General features: G+C 56.6%; 1 protein-coding gene across 5 annotated transcripts in view; it reads left to right on the top strand.

Moving 5' to 3' along the window:
* The window catches only part of ACTN4 (actinin alpha 4), an 84,734-nt gene that overhangs the window by 48,642 nt on the left and 12,105 nt on the right, over positions 1-23,987 (top strand). For 3 of the 5 annotated variants that reach the window (XM_003915478.3, XM_009194394.4, XM_009194396.4), the window contains exons 2-11: positions 5,375-5,489; positions 5,772-5,891; positions 10,276-10,362; positions 11,388-11,475; positions 13,451-13,529; positions 14,730-14,811; positions 15,557-15,642; positions 19,765-19,857; positions 22,698-22,928; positions 23,538-23,685. In XM_003915478.3, the coding sequence (XP_003915527.1) occupies positions 5,375-5,489; positions 5,772-5,891; positions 10,276-10,362; positions 11,388-11,475; positions 13,451-13,529; positions 14,730-14,811; positions 15,557-15,642; positions 19,765-19,857; positions 22,698-22,928; positions 23,538-23,685 (1,129 nt within the window). Of the gene's footprint in view, positions 1-5,374; positions 5,490-5,771; positions 5,892-10,275; positions 10,363-11,387; positions 11,476-13,450; positions 13,530-14,729; positions 14,812-15,556; positions 15,643-16,581; positions 16,668-19,764; positions 19,858-22,697; positions 22,929-23,537; positions 23,686-23,987 lie in introns of all 5 variants that reach the window. The other 2 variants (XM_009194395.2, XM_009194393.4) reach the window with 1 other exon arrangement.

Here is a 23,987-nt window from a genome sequence, read left to right as displayed (position 1 = left end):
CCTCACGTGTCCAGTACATAATAGGGCTCGAAGTCAGTATTTGTGAGGCAGGTGCATGCCTCTTAGGTGCGGTCCTGAGGGCACGGCCAATGCCACGTTCTGGACGGTCAGAATCGCTGCTGCCCCTGGAAGATGACCGCGATGATGAAGCCCAGGAGAGCTCAGTGCTTTTTGCCTTTCCCTCCTCCCACAAAGGGCTGGCAGCTGTGGTTCCTCCCAAATGAAATAGAAACCTTGAGTTTGCATTTCTCCCTCGGCATGCCAGCAGGGCACCTCTGCCTTCCTCTTCCTGCCAGGGGAGGGAGTTTCTCTCAGGGGCTCTTCACCCTGCTTTATTCCTGGCCATCACACATTGACCCTTGTCCCCTTCGGCTCTTTCCCCACATGGCAGGGACAGCATGACCGTTTAATGGCCTTGTGAGGCCAGTGTGCCAGCCTCGCTCCTTTACTCCCTTCCTTCTTGGAGCAGGCTCTGTCCCTTCTGCAGGAGGGCTTTGGCACGTGCTCTTCCCAGTACCTGGAAGGTCTCCCTCATTTTTGTCTTATTAACTCCTCATCCTTCAGCTCAGAGTTTGAGAATGACCTCTTCAGGGACACCTTTCTGTGTCTGCCTCGCCACTCGCTTGATGCCCGCCGGCCCCCCCCCCCGCCACCATGCTGACCGCATTCTTCAGCTCCCGTCACAGGGAAGGGGACACAAACTAGGCAGAACACCCCATGGCCCCGGGAGCCCAGCACCTGGCTTTAGACCCAGCTCTGTAACTTCCAGTGCATGACTGATGGGAGCAAGCCACTTCACCTCTCAGGCCCTCCTTTTCCTCATCTGTAAAATGGAGGTAGTACTAGCACCTCCCTCCAGAGATGATTACGAGGGGGAGAGAATTAGTAAGTGACCTAGTGCCTGGAGCCGTCCCTGCCCCTAGTAGACTTTATGGAAGTGTCTGCTGCGGTTATTACTGTTGTTATTACCAGTTTTCCTAAGGGCGTTATTTCTGGAGTGAACTGATTGCTTGATTAATGAGATCAGACCTGGAGCCTCATGAGAGTGTCCACTTTTGCTCACTGTTATGGATTCGGCACAGGGCCTGGCCCTCTGCTGACACCCAGCACATGCTTGTCCAGGGAATGAATAGGTGTGGACCCATGGCGGCCTGGGGCATCATGAAGTCGGCTGCCCACATTCTGAGAATTCTGCATGGTGGAGGGCGGCATCGTGGGCGCATAGGGCCTCCATCTATAGAAACCACCTCTCCACACCATCCACCCCACGCAGCATAGTCTAAACCGGGTAGGGAGAGGAAGGATGGAAGCAGTGTGTTATTTTTGTAACCAAGTAGAAAAAGCGATGCATTTTTAATGTCCCATTCGAACTCCAGCTCCTACTCACCAGTCTCTCTGCATGGAGAAGTGGTCGTCGTGGTCGACCTGTTCCTAGGGGTGGCCTTGTGAGTACAGGCTCTCTCCTCACCAGAGCTGAGGGCTTTGTGAACCTCTGACGTCAATAGATGCCCCTCATCTTCCAGGAGGACAAAACAGGGCAAAGCAAGACATGGGGTGAGGATAGGAGCACATCAGTGGGGTTCACCAAGGCTGTGTCAGTTCCGGATCTGAGCGGGAGTTCTGTTCTGTATCATCCAGGCCAGGCGAGTGAGCACCTGTGCTTGGGGCTTTGCCTGCGTCAGTCAGGAAGACAGAGCACACGGAAGAGTTACCATTGATTTCAGAGCGGACCTTCCTTTGACACTTGTTTAACACATCACTGAGTGATTGACATGGCATCCTTGTGTTTAATCTCTATCTTAACCTCTCGGTTTTCATCAGTGAGGAAACTGAGGCTTATCGCTTGCCTGAGGCCTCAGTGGCAGAGGCAAGATGTGAATCCACACCTGTGTGATGCCCAAGCCAGAGCTCTTGTTTGCTACCCAGAGAAGATGAGCACAGGTGGGGTGTATGTATGGAGGGCGGGTAGTGCAGCAGCCCCTCTGAGGACAGGCGGCCAGAACCCAAGCGGCGAGGTTTGTTCACAGCCTCCACAGGGTGGGATGGGGCCATCCACAGAGGGTCTCCTGCCATCCCATTTTCCCTACATACCAGTGGGTGGTCTGAGGGCCTTTGCAGAGAAGAGACTGGATCTCAGCACGTGCTTGTGCGTGTGTGTACATGCACACACATGCGTGTGATTCATCTGGCTCTTAATTTATGCCAAGGAGCCTGTCAGATGCTTTAAATGTATTTTCCCCGTTTAATTCTTAGAGCACACTGCAGGAGGTAGATTCTGATAAATCCATCTTACAGGGAAGGAAACAGACTTAAGTAGGTAAAGTCACTTGGTTGGAAACATGGAATGAGTAAGCCAGGGGGCTGGCATTCCAACCCAAACCCAGGTCTGTGCCCCTGCAGAGCCTGCAGGAGCAGCCTACACAGGCTGAGGCTGTGAGGGGTGCTGTTTGCACACGTGCCCGGCCCTCCCTGCAGCCCAGGTGCCTAGGTCTGGGCCTGGCAACACCAGAGCACGGGGCCTTGACCTCGGGGAACAGCCCTCTTGTGTCCTCAGGCTGTGGGATGTGTCTTGGCTACTTTGCTGCCCAGCAGCGCCTGCTCTCAGGCACATGTGAGAGTAGAGGCCTACCATCCATGGCCATTTCCTTCCCAGCCCATTTGCTGCTGCCCTCTGCTCCGCAGGGCTGCTGGGCTCCACACCTGCTTGCTGCCCGCCATCAAGGCTGGCAGTGCTCTGGGGCTGTAAAGGCGCAGGCGCCATACTTCCCACCCCCTGGAGCTCACACATGGTAGGAAAGAGAGCTCATGTGCATGGAACATCCAATAAGACTAAAAGTGACTGGGGGATGCTACGGGAGAGATGCCAAGGGCTGCGTGGTGCTGAGGGCGGGCCGGGGACAGAGCAGGCACGCTGTGGAAGGGGTGGGCAGGACTCCTGAGACCAGGGCAGGGAGGGAGGAGACCCTGGGAGGCACAGGGCCATCCAGAGAGCTGCCACTTCCTGAGCACTGCCATGCACGCTACAGGCATGGCCACCTTAAGTCCTCACACTGCTTGTGGCCTAGGTGGGATCTTCATCCCCACGTTGCAAAGGAGGAAATGGAAGTTAGGAAGGTTGGGTGGCATGTCCGCATGAGTGGTGTAAGCAGGGTTCGTGCTCTGGCTCTCTGAATTCAGCGTTGTATGGGGGAGGCTGGGAGGTGAGTTAGTATGCTCCGTAATGAGAACCTACTTTGGTGCCCCTCCCCTCAAGGAGCTCATAGCCATGGGAGGGTGGGAGACAAGAACTGTTAGAGACCAGAGAGCAAGGGTGTGATGCGATCTGCAGGGAGGCGGCCGTCTGAGGCAGACCCGGGTCAGGGAGGCCATGGTGCAGGTACCGTGTACCGTCCAGGCACAGCATTTGGCCTGACTTTTGAGGGGTGCCCAGGGCTGGCTACATGGCAGAGCAGAGGTATCTTTAGTGGAGGAACAGCGTCGTGCCACCAGGAGGGGGTCTCTGTCTCCCAGGTAGAGGAATTCTCCATGGCGAGAGGCGGGGCAGGGGTGGTCTAGCTGTCCGCGCTTGCCCCCATTCGGATTTGGAAGGAAGCCCCATGCTGAGTCCACACTGTGGTACGGCATATTAATTAGGCAGCTGCTTTGTCTGCGAGGGGCTTTATGTCGGGTCTCCCTGAATGAGCAGGGCTGGCGACAGTTGTCAAAACACATGGTGCTTGGCCAGAGCCTCCGTGGAAGCCCCTTGTGCTCCGCATGGCCTCCGCCTGCACCCGGGGCGTGGAATGTGCTCTTGTGTGTCCCTGGCTGTCTGCCCACTTCTACACTGGCCCCTGCAGATGGAGAGGGTGGGGTACAGGGGTTCCTATAAGAAGCAGACACTTGGGGTTTTTCCCAGGCCCTGTTGCAGGAGGGTGCGTAGGCTGGTTTCCCTGAAGGCGCCTGGGCGTGTTGACGTTAACTGATCTGAGATCTTCTGTGGCTCTAATGTCTATGAGCATGCCCCAGCTTGCAGGGGGCTGAGTAGCTGGGCACCACCAGGAGGCTGCATGCACCGTGCTTGGGTGTACCTATGCCCTGTCAGCATCGTTGGTCTGTTAGGGCCAGGGACTTAGACTTCTTGTTTAGTACCCTCCTTCCCTTCCAGTTGGTCCTCCGAAACATTTTCCTTAGATGCGGCTGCCTAATCCTGGTGAGGGGGGCCTGCCTCCCACTTGCCTTCCAGCCTCTAAGCTGCACTGAGTCTTAAAAATAGGAACCGGGTGCGGTGGTTCATGCCTGTAATCCCAGCACTTTGGGAGACTGAGGCGGGTGGATCACTTGAGGCTAGGAGTTCAAGACCAGCCTGGCCAACATGGTAAAACCCCATCTCTACTAAAAATACAAAAATTAACTGGGCGTGTTGGCATACGCTTGTATTCCCAGCTACTCAGGAGGCTGAGGCATGAGAATCGCTCGAACCCGGGAGGTGGAGGTTGCAGTGAGCCAAGATTGCGCCACTGCACTCCAGCCTGGGTGACAGAGTGAGACTCCATCTCAACAACAACAAAAGAATAGGAGGGATGGGGCATGGCATGTTCTCCAGGAGAGAGAGGGGCGGGGGCATCTTGCTCACAGAAAGCCAGACGACACAGGCATGTAGGCATATGCCCAGGGCTCAGAGGGTCTGTGTTCCTGGCCTTTCCTGGGAGGGCTTGCTGCTGGGCTGCCCAAGCTCGAAGAGAGACTTGAGGAAATCCTGCGTTTATGGGAGCTTTTCTTTTCCTGCCACTTTCCTGTTCTGGGTTGTATCTGTGCACATGATTGGAATGCGGCAGCCTGAGCTCCTGCCTGAGAAGAGCAGCCGCCGGTCAAGGAAGCCAGGGTCCAGCTGGGGCACGTGGGTCTGGCTGGCAGATGAAAGGCTGGCCTTCATCAAGAAAACAAGCCCCGTGAGGGCAGGAGCCCGACCTGTTGATTCCACACTACCGAGCCTGGTGCTCAGTCATGTTTATGTGACCAAGTGAGCCGGTGGTGGGCTGAGGCACCAGTCTGATGTTTGTACTGGTCTTCCTTGAGGCAGCTTGGGGGTGTGGAAAAAGCACATGGTGCCAAAATTGACAGACTTGGGTTCAAATCCAAGCTCTGCCACTTACCACCTGGATGGTCTCGTGGTGGGTCATTCATCACCTGAAGCCTCAGTTTCCTCACATCTGCCTCCCGCGGTCACTGTGAGGATCAGAAACAATGTGTGTATCGGGCATGTGCGGTGTGTGTGGGTGAGTGCTCCGTGGCAGCTGCGGTTCTCCTGAGGTCAGGGCTGCAGCCCGGCAGGTGTGTGGAAAGAGCCCGACAGCCAGGCTGACTCTGTGCACTACCCTTTGTTCTGCCTCCTCAGACCTTCACGGCGTGGTGCAACTCCCACCTGCGGAAGGCAGGCACTCAGATCGAGAACATCGATGAGGACTTCCGAGATGGGCTGAAGCTCATGTTGCTCCTGGAGGTCATATCAGGTGAGGCTCCCAGCCACACAGTGCGGCCCAGCCCTGGCACAGGTGCTCGGCCACAGCAGTCCCCAGAGACGCTGCCCACCCAGCTGTCTCGTTGCTCCTGGGGAGGAGAGGGCACCCCTTAGCAGCTGCACGGCGGCCGGGTGGGTGGGGCCGGAGTGGCCTGGTGGTCCAGCAGGGGAACCTGGTTTTGGTGAACAGAGGAGACTCTAAAGCTTCTCTCCCTATCTCCCTTTCTCTCTCTCTGTCTCACCCCCACTTTTTTTCTCTTTGTGCATTTCTCAGGGGAGCGGTTACCTAAGCCGGAGCGGGGGAAAATGAGAGTGCACAAAATCAACAACGTGAACAAAGCACTGGACTTTATTGCCAGCAAAGGCGTCAAGCTGGTCTCCATCGGGGCAGAAGGTGAGCTGGAGATGGAGCAGTGAGGATCCTGCTCAATTTCTGACCTTCAGGCTCTAAGGCACATCTGCATTCTGAAGAGAAATTTTGTTGGTCGTAGGGTGCTTGGGGCACTCAGAGCCCCAGTACAGCTGGGCCCACAAGCTCCCCCAGCCCCTTGGAAAAATCCGGTGGACACAGTCCAAATCTAGGAAGTGCAACCCACCCAACCATGGGGGCGGCGGCTTCTGTAGGGGGTGGAATGGTTTTGACTTGCACTCAGGTCGCCCTCACTGGTTCTCCTTGTGCCAGGCTCAGCAGACAGTAACAAACACGTGCCACAGCCTCTCTCTGTACCAGGAACACTTTTCTCATTATGCCCTTCCCAATATCAGAGAAGGGGACTGGAGGCCCCATGTCAGGCATCGGGACAGGGAGTGCATGGCCAAAGGTCAGTGCCCAGACTTTGCCCTGTGTGAACAGGCTTGGAGAGTTTCACCTCTGACCACCCCAGGATCCTCCTGGGCCCCATGTAGATAACCAGGACTGTAGCCTCACTAGAGCAGCAGGCTCTCAGCAGGGGCCCCTGGGTTGAGCTCCCAGGCGCTTTTAGAGACAGGCGAGGTCTGATGGAGCTCAGAAGCTCCCCAGCAGCGTGGGCTCACAGTTCCGCTCATTAGTCAGAGTAAGGATTCTTCACCCTGACATCCATGTTGTCCCAGCTTCTAGAAAAACAAAGTAAACTAATTGCCGTTAATGACAGGGCTCTGAGAGTTTGGCCAAGACTCTGGGCCAGAATGTGTGTACTGAGTTCCAAGGCTCTGCCCTGGCCCAGGACCTCTGCGAGGAGGGGTGCCAAGCCTTGCATGCCACAGTCGAGGTGGTTGGTGTTTGTTTAAAAAAATCACAACCCAAAAATTCAGTCAGGCCCTGAGATTTTCTGTCCTTGCATGGATCTTTCCTCCGGGCTCTGTTCCAGCCTTCTGCTTCTCACAGCTGCATTTATTTTGCTCAAATGCTAGTCTGTAAATACAGGAGGGGTTAGAGGAGAGACCCATGGCAGTCATCAGTTTTCATTTGGAGAAAAACTTGGTCTAAAAATGTTCTCTGGGCCGGGCGCGGTGGCTCACGCCTGTAATCCCAGCACTTTGGGAGGCCGAGGCGGGCGGATCACAAGGTCAGGAGATCGAGACCACGGTGAAACCCCGTCTCTATTAAAAAATACAAAAAATTAGCCAGGCGCGGTGGCGGGCGCCTGTAGTCCCAGCTACTCAGGAGGCTGAGGCAGGAGAATGGCGTGAACCCGGGAGGCGGAGCTTGCAGTGAGCCAAGATCGTGCCACTTCACTCCAGCCTGGGCGACAGAGCGAGACTCCATCTCAAAAAAAAAAAAAAAGTTCTCTGTTCATGCCCAAATTGGTTCACTCCTAGTCCCTGCGACCGTGGGGCCTCGGAACAAAGCCTAATGGAGGCGTTCCTGGGGCTCAGGGCACCTGAGAACCCCACCCCACGCTGTCCCCCTGTCCTTCCACATGATCGGGCATTCGTGGGATTATTGGCTTCCCGTAGGGGTGATGAGAGGGACCAGAGGCACAGCTGCAGGTCAGAGAAGCAGCTGGTGGATGTGTCATGAGAAACGCCATCCTCTCCTCACCAGAACTCCATGAGCCCTCCGTGACCAGCTGCACCGGTGCCCGCTGGGCTGGGGAGCTGCGGCCTTGCCCAGCTCTGCAGGCCCAGCCCTCGGGAGGTGCACAGCATAGATTTCCTGAGGCTCGAGCTGCCTCGCTCCACTAAGGGGCAGGTGGCGCTGCTCCGTTTCTGGGTCTGGGGCTCTGAACCCTAGGGCAGGGTGGACACTGGGTCCCTCCCCTGTCTCTGGGTAGCAGAATGAGCATGTTTCCTCCTCTGAAAACCCGAAAGCTGTGGCTCATGGACACCTCCTTCCTCTGGGTGTATCCCCGGGGGAAGGTGGCCCCATCTTCTCTGTGGCCTCTCCACCTGCCTCCAAGCAAGCCTGCCCTGGAGTGTTCTGCTCAGAGGCCAGTGAGCAGGGTCTCCCGTGGTGTCCTGTGCCTCCAGCTCTGCAGTTAGCTCTGCAACTCACCCCTGTGCCCAGCCCTTCCCAAGAGTAGTTGCAGCAGTGGAGCCCCTCTGTCGTCTTTGGAAGCCCCTTCGCCGTGCTCCTTGCATCTGGCATGTTGACAAGTGGGGAGGACTGCCCTAGGCACGCCTGACTGGTGGACTCCAGGATGAGGCACTGCCTTCTCTCATCCAGCCTCATCAAGGCCCAGCTGCCCTGGGCCTTGCAGAGAAAGTTTTTCTCTTTAGTTGCTGAGGCTGAGGAAGGTGTGGTCCAAGCCCTTCTTTTGAGAAATTACAGCAAGTTTTTTTTTTTTTTTTTTGAGATGGAGTCTCACTCTTGTCTTCTAGGCTGGAGTGCGATGGTGGAATCTTGGCTCGCTGCAACCTCCTGGGCTCAAGCAATTCTCCTGCCTCAGGAGAGTAGCTGGAATTACAGGCACCTGCCACCATGCCAGGCTAATTTTTGTATTTTTGGTAGAGACAGGGTTTCACCATCTTGGCCAGGCTGGTCTCAAACTCCTGACCTCCGGTGATCCACACCTGCCTCAGCCTCCCAAATTGCTGGGGTTACAGGTGTGAGCCACCACACCTGGCCGCAAATGTTTGTTTTTAGGTTAGTTCAGAAAGCGTACAGCCTGGCCACCTGGCCTCGGGCCTGTGCTCTCCCCTTCCTGACAACACAGCAGTCATGCTTGTTCCTCACCGGCCTTCCAGGCACTGGATCCAGTGGTGGTCAGAGCAGCCTCGCCCTCATGAGGGCTGGCAGATGGTGAACAAGTAAACAGCCCGTCCAACACGTGATTTCACATAGTGATGGCTTGGGGGCAGCACAGGGGCCAGGGAGGGAGGAACTGGGTGGCGGGTGGGGGAGCTCCTTGGGACGGGCAGTCAGGGAAGCCACAGTGAGAGGTGGCACAAGCAGAAGCTTGCACGATGAGAAGGACCAGCCAGTTGAGGGTTGCAGGCTAGGGGCGTGCTTTGTGGGTGGACAGAAGGTGTGAACATCTCAAAGCAAGAAAGAGCCTGGCTTGCCCAGAGGATGCAGGTAGAGAAATCTGGGAGGATGGCAGGGCCTGGGCCTTCAGGGCAAGCCTTTTCCCTGTGGGCCAGGCATGGAGGCTTACACTTGCAGTCCCAGCACTTTGGGAAGCCAAGGCGGGAAGATCACTTGAGCAGGAGTTTGAGACCAGCTTGGGTAACAGCAAGACCCAGCCTCTACAAAAAGTTTAAAAACTAACCAGGTTTTTTTTTTTTGAGACGGAGTCTCGCTGTGTCGCCCAGGCTGGAGTGCAGTGGTGCGATCTCGGCTCACTGCAAGCTCTGCCTCCTGGGTTCACGCCATTCTCCCGCCTCAGCCTCCGAGTAGCTGGGACTACAGGCGCCCGCCACCTCGCCCGGCTATTTTTTTGTATTTTTAGTAGAGACGGGGTTTCACCATGTTAGCCAGGATGGTCTCGATCTCCTGACCTCGTGATCCACCCGCCTCGGCCTCCCAAAGTGCTGGGATTACAGGCTTGAGCCACCGCGCCCGGCCTTAAAAAAGTTTAAAAACTAACCAGGTGTTGTGGCGTGCGTCTGTGGTCCCAGCTACTCGGGAGACTGAGGCAAGAGGATTGCTTGAGCCCAGGCAGTCAAGGCTGCAGTGAGCTGTGACTACACCATTGCACTCCAGCCAGCCAGCCAGACCCTGTCTCAAAAGAAGAAAACCGACCATGCTGGCTGCTGTGTCGATGTGGATTATGGGCAGGAAGGGTACACAGGAGGTAGCCTCGTTGAACTCTGGAGATGAGAGTGGCTTGGAAGAGAGTGTTGGCAGTGGGATTGGAAGGAAGTGGACAGATTTGCAATAAATAATAATGTAGTGTACATTTGCTGACTGAGAGATGAGAAAGACTACCTTTGCCCTGAGAGCGTGGGCCTGCGGTGCTCCCCTGTAGTCAGGAGGTATGCAGATGAAGGCAGAAATGTACAGAGCACTGAGAGTTGAGAGAGGTGTGAACAGAGGCCACACACCTGAGACTGGCCTCTTGGAGGAGTGGTTTTTTGAGTTGGGTCGGGAGAAGGAGCTGGCTGCGGGGCCAGGGACCCTTGTGGCCAGAAGCCTGCAGGCGCTCAGTAGCAGGAGGCTCTGGAACAGCACTGCCCAGAGACTGTTCCATGCATTTTCTCCTGAGAGAGGGAGGAGGACGGGCCTGGGAGATGCAGCCGGGGGTGGTTTGGAGCCTTTCTCTAGATAGGGCTGGAAGGTCACCTTCAGATTGGGCGGAGGAGCCTCACTTTGGTTTTAACGACTTTCTGTCCTCTGCCCCCTTCCCTGTGTGCAGAGATTGTGGACGGCAACGCAAAGATGACCCTGGGAATGATCTGGACCATCATCCTTAGGTTCGCCATCCAGGACATCTCCGTGGAAGGTGAGAGCCACCTGTACTGCGCCCGCTTCCCACCTGAGTCAGGGCAGGTTAGAGGAGAGCTGAAGTGTGGTGTTCGTGCTTCAAGCCTCTTCCTGCTTCGCTGGGGTCGCTCACAGGGCCTGACCTTCGCAGGAGTAGTCAGTGGGTGGCAGGTGAAGGGAGGCTGCTCCCAGCCGCCCACTTCTTGGCTCCAGTGCCCTCTGAGTGCCTTTGCTCTTGCAGCCTCATCTCAGTGGACCCTCATGCCACCCTCATGAGATGGGCAAGGATAGCTGGGCCCGTTTTACAGTCCAGGAACCCAAGTCCCAGAACAGACTAGTGAGAGAGTTGGGCCTGGGCCTGGTTCTGTGTTTGCTCAACATCCCCGTCCTTGAAACTTGGTCCCCGTGGACCCGTTATGAGCTCATGCCGTCCAGGAATGGACGATTTTGCTTCCCTTCAAGCACCTGTGTGCACACAGGATGGGCAGAGCCACCTGGGCCAGCGTGCAGGAGCTCCCAGGTGCCGGGTCGCTGTGATGACCAGGAGAGATGTGCTTCCTGCCCTTGAAGGGCTCCCAGTCTGTGAGGACAGCTGAGCTATCCACGGGGAACAGAAGGGCCCCCTAGGCTTCTCCACAGCTGACTTTTCACCTTGTTCAAAAGAGGCCAAGGCCGGTGTCAAGGGCTTGTCTGCAGTGTGTTCTGGTGGTGAAAGGCACGGGCTTGGTGGCCAGGCACACGGCACAGATTCAGGCCCTGACACCACCACCTCCTGGGGCAGCCCTGGTCAAGCGACTCTCCTTGGGGCCATGAGGATTAAGCAGGGCTGTGTGTCCTGGCAGTTGGGCCTGGCAGCATCCGTCTGCATCCGGAATGGGAGTAGCCGTCTCACTGCTATCACTGCTGCTGTTGTTAGGACTGATGTCCTCTCGCCTTGGGTTTTGTTTGACCCCTAGGCCTGAGGCTGAAAGTCCCATCCAACTTGAGCTGAGTTCTGAGGGTTTATTTTTGAGCCAGTGCTCACTGTCTTTGTGTGTTTTGCAGAGACCTCGGCCAAGGAAGGGCTTCTTCTCTGGTGCCAGAGAAAGACAGCCCCGTATAAGAACGTCAACGTGCAGAACTTCCACATCAGGTGAGCACCAGTCCTGCTCATCCTCTCCCTTCCTCTAGGAACCTGAGATCCTTCCTCCCACCTACTCTGTTTCCTGTGTTTTTGTCATGGTCTGTGAGATGCCAGCCCTCAGTCAGCCCCTCCCTGGCCATGGGCCCTACAAGCCCATGGGAAGGTCACCTGGTCCTCTCTGAGGAAGAGGAGGCAGTTCCCCAGCCATCCTGGCTGAAAGCCGTAAGGTCAGCCCTCTCGCTGGCCTAATAGAACCTTCTTCGTCCCCAGGCAAGGTGACTCTCAGAAGCAACAATAAAGCTCTTCATTTTTGAGACAGGGTCTTGTGCTGTCGCCCAGGCTGGAGTGCAGTGGTGTGGTCGCTCGTCCCTGCTGCCTTGGCCTGGGCTCAAGTGGTCTTCCTGTCTCAGCCTCCCAAGTAGCTGGGACTGCAGGTGCACGCAGCCACACTTGGCTAATTTTTTATTTTCATTTTTAGTAGGAACAGGGTCTCCCTGTGTTGCCCAGGCTGGACTTGAACTCCTGAGCTCAAGCAGTCCTCCTACCCCAGCCTCCCAAAGTTCTGGGATTACAGATGTGAGCCACTGCCTACTCCTGGCCTCTTTATTTTGACAGCTCAAGAGTGAATTGTTTTTAGAGTTGCTATTGAATTTTGTGTTGGGGAAAAATGTACTCTGTGGCTGCTAAGATGAACAAGCCTCAGCTCCGCCATGAACCTGCTTCCCTCAAAGTGAGTGGGAGATGAGACATGTCCACCATTGCCATAGCTGAGGCGGGCATGGGCAGTGCCGCATGCGGTCCAGGGGGTGGCAAGAGGCGGGCCTGCCCAGTGTTTGGGAACACTGGCTCTGGGGACGGCCCTGAGGTCAAATCCAGTTTGCCCTGTGGCTCCACCCTCTGAGTCTCCTAGATGGCCCGCACAGGAATGAAGAGCAGAGCCTCGTGGGATATGCAGCGGCTTCAGGCTCTCAGGGACCCTCGCTGGGTGCAGAGGGCTTTTCCCATCGTGCTCACCCTGATAGCATGTGGTCCCTCCCTTGGTCACTCTTCTCTGCGTGTCTCCTTTTTTTCCCTGCCACTAACTGACTGAATCTTCCTATAGCTTCCATTCATTTTCTTCAACTAGTAAGTATCTAGCATGCCCGCTGCATGCCACTAGTGGAGATACAGTGGCACCCAAACAAAGTCCCCATTTGTGGGAAGTTTACGCCACAGCGCGGGACCAGCTGTGAACACAGTGGCCAGTAATCCCGCAGCATAACTTCAGTGAGAAGTGCTGCACAAAGACAGGGAAGTCAGAGGAAGAAAGTTCCCTGGGTGGCCTTTCTGAGGAGGTGACATCGAGCTTGACCTCAGAGGGAACCAACCCTTAAAGGGTCTCAGGGAGGAGAATGTGACCCATCTAGCTTGTAACTGACCAACTTGTGGCCTTGGGGAGGTCCCTCTCCTCCAGAGACCCGCGTGCCAAGCGAAATCCTGGCGTTTAGCCAGCCCACGGACTGGCCTTCCTGTAAGTCAGGTCCACCAGGGTGTGGAGGCCACACAGCACAGGCACCAGCCTCCTGCAGTGGCCACCTCCCCCGAAGTGGTCTGTCCGGTTCAGGGCGGCCTCCCATGGAAGGTGCTAGCAGTTATAAAGTTGTCATGAGTCAGGCACTGATCCAAGCATTTACTCATTTAGTCCGCACAGCAGCCCTACGTAGCAGGTATGTCACTATCCCCATCGTACAGATGTGGACACCGAGATAGCCTGGCTTACCCGAGATCACGCTGTCAGTAGGCAGAAGAGTCAGGATTTGATCTCAGACTGCCTGGCCCCAGAGGTCATGCTCGCAGCCTCTCTGCCACACCATCTCCATGCAGTGCCTGGCACAGGCCAGACCTCAGTGAATGAGAATTAGTCATCGCTGTGGGTGCGCAGGGCCATACGGCACTCTGTGACAGTGAGCGGGCCTTCCTATAACCTTTGCCTTTCCTTCCTCAGCTGGAAGGACGGTCTTGCCTTCAATGCCCTGATCCACCGGCACAGACCAGAGCTGATTGAATATGACAAGCTGAGGAAGGTGGGTGTCTCGAGCTCCCCTTGATGGCCCACAGACGCGCCCTGTCTGACCCCCTAACTCTGGGTCACCATCCCCATGTCCATCCATCGCCAGCCTCCAGATCCCGGTTCTGCATGCAGATGGGTGGCCTGGGAGAGCCTTGTGCAGGCTTCCCGCGACCTCTGGCTTGGTGGCTGACTCTCACCTCCCTTTTTCCCCTCGGGGACTGTCCACTCTCCCTCTATGACACTGCAACCAACCCGGGGTTATTTAAGGGCCTGGCCAGCCATGCTTTATAACTCCCCTTCCTCAACCTTCTGGATTCTAGAACCTCCTCTGCCCAAAGGGGCAGAGGGCAAGGAATTCCAAACCATCACTAGCCCATGTTGCCCATACAGGGTCCTGCTCTCATTTGCCTATACAAAGCCTGTATGAACCCAGGCCTTGCCCACCAGAAGCTGCCAGCCTCATGGGGGAAGGCAGGACAAAAATTGTGTCCAAAGCGAAGCACCACACCAGGCCATGCACATGTGCTCAGGCTGAATGGGGTGGCAGGGCATGAGGTCAGAGCAGTGCTGCGGAGGAGGCTAGTGCACCCCGAGCCAGCAGGAGCCCGGAAGGGCCCCAGAAGAAGAGGCAGCTTAGAGCCAGAGGAGGGCTTCCTAGGGGAGGCACCAGACGGCACCCAGCCCATTCCAGCCACAGCGAGCAAGAGCGCTAGGTCCTGGCCAGGGAGACTTGGGGTGCAGTGGGCTTTAGTCCTGTAAGCAGTGGGGAGCCCTTGAGGGGGCTGGGGGACACTTCAGGGTGGTTGGGACCTGGGAGCTCTCGGTTTGCTCTCCTTACCCAGTCCCCAGTGCTCTCTCGGGTCTGGCCCACATCTTCCAGTCAACATGAAAACCAGGGTTTAGGGCAGGGGGCTTAATCTAGAGTCTGTGGGTGGCTGGAAATTGTATGAAAAGGGTACACTTGCATTTTTCTGGAGAAAAAGCCCATGGTTTTCCCCCCAAAGATTTCACGAAGCACTCCTGTGAGTAGGAATTGAATTTATCCAGTCGGTGCCCTCCCGCTCACACACCACACATGGCCGAGAGCTGCCTGAAGAAACCCCCAGCCCTAGCCTTCCCGGATCTCTCCCTCTGGGCCAGCCCTGCCTGCCTCCTACTCCCGCACCCTGCCCTGACGGAGTTCTTGTTGCTGTCCCCACTTGCCTCCTTCCAGGACGACCCTGTCACCAACCTGAACAATGCCTTCGAAGTGGCCGAGAAATACCTCGACATCCCCAAGATGCTGGATGCAGAGGGTGAGTCATCTCTTCTGTTCAGCCAGCGCTGTGCTTCCTGATGGCCTTATCTGTCCAGGGCTGGCCTCGGGCAAGGGCCTGTGGGCACGTCAGAGCTTTGGGTCACCTCAGGGAGCTGGCAGAGCCAGCGAGAAGGGCTGAATGATTCCGAGTGAACTCGGGACAGCCGTGTTGCCCTGGGAGATGAAGCGAGGACATCCTGGGCTGGCCAGATTCCTTCAGGGATGGAGAAGGGTATGGGGAGGGGGAGCTGAAGGATCAGCTCTCCTGAGACTGCATCTCCACAGGGCCGGGGAGGGGCAAGGTGGCTGAGGAGGGGTGCTCCAGGCTTCCTGCGAGCAAGCCTGGCCTCTCCCTCCCTACCTGCAGCAGGCATGGAGTATGGAGCCTGCCAAAGTGGAGTGTTTTGTTTTTTCCTTTCCGGCTTTGCTCCGTTTCCCAGCCATGCACTGCCCCAGCAGGGACCTGTGTCTCTGGCCTCTGGTGGCCCTTGGAGTTGACTCTCCTGCTGCTCCTTGAGGCCATTCTCAGAGAACAAAAGTGGCCTCATTTTAATCCGCTTCCCACAGGCTTGTCCTTTCCAGAGCCATGGAAGAGGGCGGGGCTGAGGGTGTGGCTGAGCCCACCCAAGTCACAGTCACTCTGCGGTCCCTCTCCCCTAAGGCCAGGCCGTGGCTCCCAGTGAGTGAGGCCTCCACCCCGCCCGCCTGCCTCGGGCAGTTTAACCCTTGTCGTTCACTTGCAGACATCGTGAACACGGCCCGCCCCGACGAGAAGGCCATAATGACCTATGTGTCCAGCTTCTACCATGCCTTTTCGGGAGCGCAGAAGGTACCGGGCAGGGCCAGGCAGGCCCTCCTCGCCGCCACCGCGCAATGCCGCCGCTGCCTCTCGCCTCCCGTGCTCACCTCATTTCTCTTGCAGACAGCAGTGGCCTCTCTCTGACTGGAAGCCACCCCCTGCTCCCTGGTGTTGCTGCCCCCTCAGCCTTAGCTCACACACCTGTCGGGTACCTCGTCTGTGCCAGGCTTTTCCAGGCATTGAGGATACCCTGGTGACTGGGTCAGGCAAGGTCCCTGCTCTCAGGGTACTTCCATGCTAGTGAGAGAGACACACCTGGCCTGTCACAGGAGTGGAATAGAGAACATGGGGCTAGATGGGGGGACAGAGATGACTGGGGTGACCTTCAGCTGGCACTGTCAACATGGAGGGGTGTCGTGAGCAGGTACTTGCAACAGGAGCTGCTAGATGCAGCCTGGGGCACGGGTGTTCCAGGCAGAAGGTGAAGCATGGCGAAGGTGCTGAGACAGGAAGAAGCTTGGCTTTTTCAAGGACCAGCTAGAGAGGAGTGAGTGACAAGCAGTGACAAGCAGTGATGGGCCAGGCCCCACAAGACCCTTGTGGTGTGGGATAAGGAATTCTTGTTTTACTTAGGGCCACGGGAGACCCTAAGGGTCTTACTCCGTGGTGGTAGGTGCTCACTCACATTTTCAGACATCATTTAGCAACTGACTCCTCCAGCCCAAAACAAAGCTGCCTTTATAGGGCTCACAGCTAGTCTGTCTCCAGCCCAGGCCTGGTTAGAAAAGGAATGCACCCCATTTGGACTCCACAAAACCCCGCAAGGCATGTCCACACAGGCCTGGGGCTGGCTTCCAGTCCAGAGCAAGCGCTCTTCCTCCCGCATGAGCCTCGGGCCGGCCCGGCCGCCCTCCCTGCATCTTTCACTCTCTCCTGCCTCTCTCTCTCTTTCTCTCTCTCTCTGTGCAGATATTGTGGGTACTCTGAGGCCAGATGAGAAGGCCATCATGACTTACGTGTCCTGCTTCTACCACGCTTTCTCGGGGGCTCAGAAGGTGAGCTGGGCCGGGCACACCTCGCTGCTGGGGCTGCAGACCTGCCTTCACCACCGCCCTTGCGTCACCGCCGGCCATCTGTGGTTGGAGCCCTGGCCAGGCTGCGGGCCACCACACCACACAGACTGACCCTGCTGGGCTCTGACTCGGAAGGGTCCCCTGGGGCAGGTTTCCCGCCTGGCTGGTGCTGGGCCTATGCTGAGGAGCCACAGACCTTCTCTGAACACAGCCCACCCTGGGAGGTGGGTAGTGGCATCCCAGGCTCTCAGGCGGAGAAACTGAAGCCCTACATCAGTCAATGGCAGAGCTGGGATTTGACCGCCCAGCATTCCCACTTGCCCTGTCCATCATCTGTACCACCTGCCTGCCCCTGCCGGGCCCTTTCGTGGGGAGCACTGGGCTTTACCCCAGTTCTGCAGCTCCTTCTTGCCAGGAAAGGCTCAGCGTGTGCAGCCCAACCTGCACTCACGGTCCCGGCCTTCCAGAGGCCAGACAGAGCCCTCAGAGGGTGCGTGCCAGCAGCCGCCCTCCTGCGCCCGGCTGACCTCATGCTGCCCCGTGGCTCCTGCTGGGCCCTCAACGTTCACGCAGAGGCCCAAGCACTGCTCCCCCCGCTTGCCTTGTGGTCTGTGAAGTACCTCAGGCAACACTCCCGATGCCTGCTTTGGTGTCAGTAGTTGGCACAGGTGCAAAGGAGGAGGTGGAATCGCTTCTTGTTTACTGAGCATGTACTGCATACTAGACGCTCTCCAAGCCGTTCACATGCACAGGCTTCCAGAGGGCCCCTGTGCACACCCCTAGGAGGGCTAGGCGCAGTTAGCCCCATTTGAGAGAGGAGGAGTTAAATTTTAGGGAAACAGAGAGCTGTTCCTAAAGCTAGAAGGCAGGGGCTGTACCTTCTGTAGACCCCCTGCTTCGAACCCCCAATCTAGCAAGTCCATTACCCACCGTCAGTCTGGCTTGGCCCCACTCTGCCACCTCTTGGTACTGTGACCTTGGGTAGGTCACTTGACCTCAGCTACCCCATCTGTGAGATGGGCATTGCTGTAGTTCAGTCTCACAGGATTGCTCTGGGCGTGAAACAAGCAGGCAAAGGGCTTAGCACAGTGTCTAGCACGGCAGGTGCCTTGTAAGCAGCCCGGGGTGTCACAGTGGTGGGGAGTGTGGTTCTTCCCAACCTCAGGCCAGAAAGGCCTCTTCACCTCCTCAGCATGCGATTGGAGCTTGTGTTTGGAGTGTTCTGCTAGAGGGCACGGGCCAAGAGGGTGGAGGGAGGACCCCTGACCCACACCCCGGCGGGAAGATGGGCAGGGACCAGCAGCAGTGGACGATTCGTCACCATAGATCCCAACTAACAGCATGTTTGCCGTTGGACTCACCCCTATGGGCCCTGAGCCAGCCCCCTGCCCACCACATGGCCTCATCAGATTGCTTTTCCTTCTACCCACACTGCTCCCCTGTGCTTAAGGCTGAACTCCAGTGTGGAGGCGCTGAGAGATTTGGGGGAGCAGGGACTGGCACGCGAGCCCAGGACAGCATGGGTGGGTGCTGAGGTGCTAGGCCTGGAGGCTTGTCACCGGCCCCTCTCCTGAGGGGGTAGCGGAGGCCTGGCTGCAGGGTGCTGGCCGGTTGGGAAGGAAAGTGCTGGGTCCCTGTGTGCTCCTCAGGACAGCCACGTGGTGCTGCTCCTGCAGCCGTCGTTTCCCCAGAGACCCAGTCCGAGCTCTTGCAAGAGTGCTCTCTAGGGTTCGTGTTTCATAAATGCAGAGTGAACCCCAGGCCTAGCGCTGGTGTGCCCATTCTGTCCTGATCGTTTATTTCCAGTCACCGAAGCATTCCCACCTCGTTCCTTTATTCACTCACTCATTCAGCAACCCTGAGCACCAGCAGTGCACCGAGCCCTAAGCTGGATGCGGGAACTCAGCAGTGAAACATGATTCCCCTGCCCTGTGGCAGCCCCGTGCTCACAGAGTGGACTTGAGTTTCGGGTGCCAGTTTTCTCTGCCCAGTTAGGAGTCAGGGACTGACCTCTGTGACCCCCACAAGCTGCAGCCCTGGCTGTGTTTTCCACACTGGTCTGGGGCCCATGTTCCTTGGCCGAGGAACCTTCTGGACCTCATCTCTGAGGAGCACTGCCTGGGGCCCTGGGTGTGTGTCCCGCAGCATGGCGCGGGGTGTGCACGTGTGTGTGTGCACTCACATGAGCCCCAGCTGCCGCCTCCCCGCCTGTCTCCAGGTGCTGTGCGTGGAGGGGAGAGGCTGGGCATCGCTGCCTGCAGCGCTGGCTCTGAGCCATTGGCCAAGCCTCTCCATTTTCCTTCCCCATCACTCTGTAGACCCTCCTCATTCTTTCTGTTCCTGTTCTGTTGCCGTTTCAACTCCTCCTCTTGGACCCTTTCTGTGCTTCCTGAAAGGTACCTGGTCTTTCCTCTCCCTGTGTGCACCCCCCGCCTCCTCTACACTGTTCACTGCCCCACAGCAGGACAGGGCAGGATGCTCTCCTGTAGTTCAGGCCCAGGGACTATGTCCACCACTCTCACCCTCCAAAGCCCCAGTGCTTTTCTGCCCCATGGATGGTGACTTTTGCCCCCTGGAGCTCCTGTTAACCCTGCCTCCAAGGCAGGAGAGAGGACAGGCCTGAGTGTGCTCCTGTGCATGGACCACCAGGCTCCTCCGGGGCCCGGGTGCCTCTGCTCTGCTGCCCCCAGCTCTCCAGCTTTCGGCTTCCCATCCATTCACCTTCCCACCGGGAGAGACTCCTCCACGGTCTTAGGTCCAGCACAGCCAACCCATCCAGCCTCACTCTCCTCTGTGTGGGGCACTAGAGGGTTTGCGAGCAGCAGTGGGAGGGCTCCCCGACCTTCCTCGGTGCCTCCCAGGTCTGGGCTCTCTGGACCCAGGGGCATTTTGCAGTTAGCAGTGAGGATGCCAACAAGGCCTGTTGGGACAGGGCACCATCTCACGGGAACTGTGCTTCCTCTCCTTCCCCTCTGTGAGGAGTTCTGTGGGCCTTGGACCAGCTGCTTTCAAGGGACATGCCCGTCAGGAGGGAGGGTGGCCAGCCCCCAGGCAGCCCTGACCGTGCGCTCCCCTCCAGGCTGAAACTGCCGCCAATCGGATCTGCAAGGTGCTGGCTGTCAACCAAGAGAACGAGCACCTGATGGAGGACTACGAGAAGCTGGCCAGCGACGTGAGTGTCCCCCCCAGTGAAAGTCAGGGCCACCTCGTTACCCTCAGCCAGAGGTCACAGTGACTCTTGCAGTGGGAAAGCAGGTGTGGCAGCGAGATGACCTAGAAAAGTCTGCGCGGTCACAGACCATGGCATTTAGCCAGCCAGTGTGTGACCTCTCCATTTGCTTCCACAAGGCTAAGGGTCAGACTGGCAGCCACCTTGCCATTCAGTCCCTGGGCTCCGAGCTTGGGTTCCTACAGAGATGCTCAGGGACAGTGTTTCCTGGGCACCTCAGTGCTTTAGAATCACCCGGGGAGCTTTGTGAAAGCCCCTCTTCCCGTGCCCTGGCCCTGGAGAGAGCGATTCGAAGGATGGAGAGGGGCCTGGGAACCAGCAGGATAGCAGGCCCTGTGCAGGCACTTCACAAGCAGCCCAGCAAGACAGGAACTCAGATTATCTTCCTTTCCAAGTGAGGAAACTGAGGCCCAGGGAGGGTCAGGCACGTGCCTGCTGTTACATGACTGGTGGGACAGAGAGCTGGGCTTCAAGCCCAGGCAGCCCTTCTCTAGAGCCCAAACTCAGTGCTTCAGTTGGAAACAAGGGTGGTTAGTGTATCTCTTCTGGAGGCTCTTCATTTTTGAAATTTCCATATTTAAAAAATAAAAGGCTGGGCGCAGTGGCTCACGCCTGTAATCCCAGCACTTTAGGAAGCCAAGGCAGGCGGATCACTTGAGGTCAGGAGTTCAAAACCAGCCTGGCCAACATGGTGAAACCCCGTCTCTACTGAAAATACAAGAACTAGCCGGGTGTTGTGGCACACACCTGTAGTCCCAGCTACTCGGGAGGCTGAGGCAGGAGGATTGCTTGAGCCTGGGAGGCAGAGGTTGCAGTGAGCTGAGATTGCGCCACTGCACTCCAGCCTGGTGACAGAGCAAGACTCCATCAAAATAAAAATAAAATAAAATAAAATTTCCCAAAGAGCAGTGGTTTGACTGCTCATCTAGAACCAGTGGTTCCTAGATTTTCCTATCTCATAGACCAGGAAAATTTGAAAAACTATTTGATGTCCAACCTAAGATGGCCAGCTTTTTATTTTGCCAAGTTACGGATGTTTTAAAAAGAAACATTACCATCTGTTACCATCAGCACTTCTAACACCAAGATAAGGTAAAAAGGTTATTCTTAGAACCCCAGCCGTTGCCAAGAAAGGGCAGCTGGCAGCACGCCTCACAATGTATCCACACAGGGGTATTTCTGTCCTTGAATTTCTCACTTTGCCAGAAGTTGGCATTTGGGAACCACTTCTCCAGCTTGTCCGTGCCGGCAGATAGCTGATTTTATTCTTCTAGAATTGTTTTATTATTTTTTTGAGATGGAGTTTCACTCTTGTTGCCCAGGCTGGAGTGCAATGGCACAATCTTGGCCCACTGCAAACTCCACCTCCCAGGTTCAAGCAATTCTCCTGCCTCAGCCTCCCAAGTAGCTGGGATTACAGGCGCATGCCACCATGCCCAACTAATTTTTGTATTTTTTTAGTAGAGATGGGGTTTCACCATGTTGGTCAGGCTGATCTCGAACTCCTGACCTCAGGTGATCCACTCGCCTCAGCCTCCCAAAGTGCTGGGATTACAGGTGTGAACCAGCATGCCCGGCCTAGAATTGTTTTAGAATGTCCAATTTTTTGTTACCCTTCCTCACTCCATCAAAAATCTGAGTAGCTCCTAAAAGTATATATTTGTTTCATTTTCAATTTTATTTTCTTTTTTTTTTTTTTGAGATGGAGTCTCGCTCTGTCGCCCAGGCTGGAGTGCAGTGGCCAGATCTCAGCTCACTGCAAGCTCCACCTCCCGGGTTTACGACATTCTCCTGCCTCAGCCTCCCGAGTAGCTGGGACTACAGGCGCCCGCCACCTCGCCCGGCTAAGTTTTCGTATTTTTTAGTAGAGACGGGGTTTCACCGTGTCAGCCAGGATGGTCTCGATCTCCTGACCTCGTGATCCGCCCGTCTCAGACCTCCCAAAGTGCTGGGATTACAGGCTTGAGCCACCGCGCCCGGCCTCAATTTTATTTTCTAATTTATGTCCCAGGCCCAGTGCACGCACTGGCCTAGCCAGACTGAGCCAGGTGGGCTTGTCGGCCTTGTCCTTGAGGCACGTAGTGAGCCGGGAAGCAGTGAGGCTCTCAGCGTGGAGCTCAGTGAAGACAGCGGCAGTGGGGCATGTGACAGCATGGAAGGGGACCTTTTTGGCGGGGGCATGGGAGTGGAGGTCTCCCCTCTTAGACCTGAGGGAAAAGACTGAGAGCAAAGGCATGGGCCAGGCATGGTGGCTCACCCCTGTCATCCCACCACTTTGGGAGGCTAAAGTGGGATTGCTTGAAGTTACAAGTTCAAAACCAGCCTCGGCAGTATACTGAGACCCCCTTCTCTATAAAAACTTAAAATAAAAATCAGCCAGGCTCGGAGGTAGGCACCTGTAGTCCCAACTACTTGGGAGACTGAGATGGAAGGATGGCTTGAGCCCGGGAGGTTGAAGCTGCAGTGAGCTATGATCGTGCCACTTCACTCCAGCCTGGATGACAAAGCACGAACCTGTCTTTAAAAAGAAATGCACAGGCAGGAACAGGAAGTAACAAGAGAATAGTACAGTGATGCAGGGATAGGGAGGGGGCTACACTCCCAGAGTTCTGGGTCGGGGGTTCCAGCAGGAATTGTGGAGAAGTTGGGCTGGGGAGCAGGGGCAAGCCCCTAAGGTGGGGCCCTCAAAGATCCAGATCCCATGTGCCCATAAGCTGGGGGACAGCCCGTCAGCACTCTGAGGGCCCCCGACAAAGGCCACTCTGGCTTCTGTGGGCCCACAGCTCCTGGAGTGGATCCGGCGCACCATCCCCTGGCTGGAGGACCGTGTGCCCCAAAAGACTATCCAGGAGATGCAGCAGAAGCTGGAGGACTTCCGCGACTACCGGCGCGTGCACAAGCCACCCAAGGTGCAGGAGAAGTGCCAGCTGGAGATCAACTTCAACACGCTGCAGACCAAGCTGCGCCTCAGCAACCGGCCTGCCTTCATGCCCTCTGAGGGCAAGATGGTCTCGGTGAGCGCCAGGATTCACAGGGGAGCAGTTGTGAGGGGCAGAGGCAGCCCTAGACCTGCCTGTGGGCTCACCGTTTGGCCAGCATAGTCTTTCCTAAGTTGTTGATGTCCTGTGGGACATGGCGCGGCCTTTCGGATGCAGGGGTCAGGGAGGGGTGCATTTCACTTGGCACTGTGCTCCCCTTTGGCCCTCACTGGGTATATTACACCCAGGGTTTTATACCCACCCCAAATCCATGCCATGGGTTGTGTGGGTGTGGAGTGGTGTGAATTTGGAGTCCCGGTCTGCTATGATGGCAGGACCGCCATGTGCTTGAGGCCCTTCATCAACAGAGGGGCAGTGCGCCCTGGACGGTTACCACTTCCCCATCTATGATATCCATTCATTCATGCACTCACCCGTTCACACATTCATTTTGTTAATCCAGAATTGATTGTACCTGCCGAGTGCTGAGGGGCCCTGTGTAGGCATCCAGATATAACAGCAAAGTATGGCACAGACATGACCCCAGCCAAGCTCTGCCAACTTCCCATCAGCATCCCTTGGAGACATCCCCCTGGGTGCCCCTGCTTCCTTTTGATAGCCCTGCCTGCTCCCGCCCCGCCCCAGGACATCAACAACGGCTGGCAGCACTTGGAGCAGGCTGAGAAGGGCTATGAGGAGTGGTTGCTGAATGAGATCCGCAGGCTGGAGCGGCTCGACCACCTGGCAGAGAAGTTCCGGCAGAAGGCCTCCATCCACGAGGCCTGGACTGACGGTATGGCCCAGCCCTGCCCCACTCTGCCCAGCCCCGCTCCTGCGCTCCCCTCCTGTCTCTCAGGCACACGTGAGGGTGCACACACAGCCCCCTGCCGCGTTGGGTGTGTTTCTCAGGTCCCCTTTCTTGCTGCTTGGGAGCATGTGTGTGTGTCAGAAATGTTGCTTTAGAGCCAGGTGCAGTGGCTCACACCTGTAATCGCAACACTTTGTCAGGCCAAGGCAGGAGGATCACTTGAGCCCAGGAGTTTGAGACCAGCCTGGGCAACATAGCAAGACCCTGCCTATAAAAAAAAAATTTAA

Source organism: Papio anubis, chromosome 20, assembly GCF_008728515.1.
Source record: "Papio anubis isolate 15944 chromosome 20, Panubis1.0, whole genome shotgun sequence".
Classification (NCBI taxonomy): Eukaryota; Metazoa; Chordata; class Mammalia; order Primates; family Cercopithecidae; genus Papio; species Papio anubis.
Note: the sequence above shows the minus strand (reverse complement) of the source record. Positions and strands in the feature narration are given on the sequence as shown.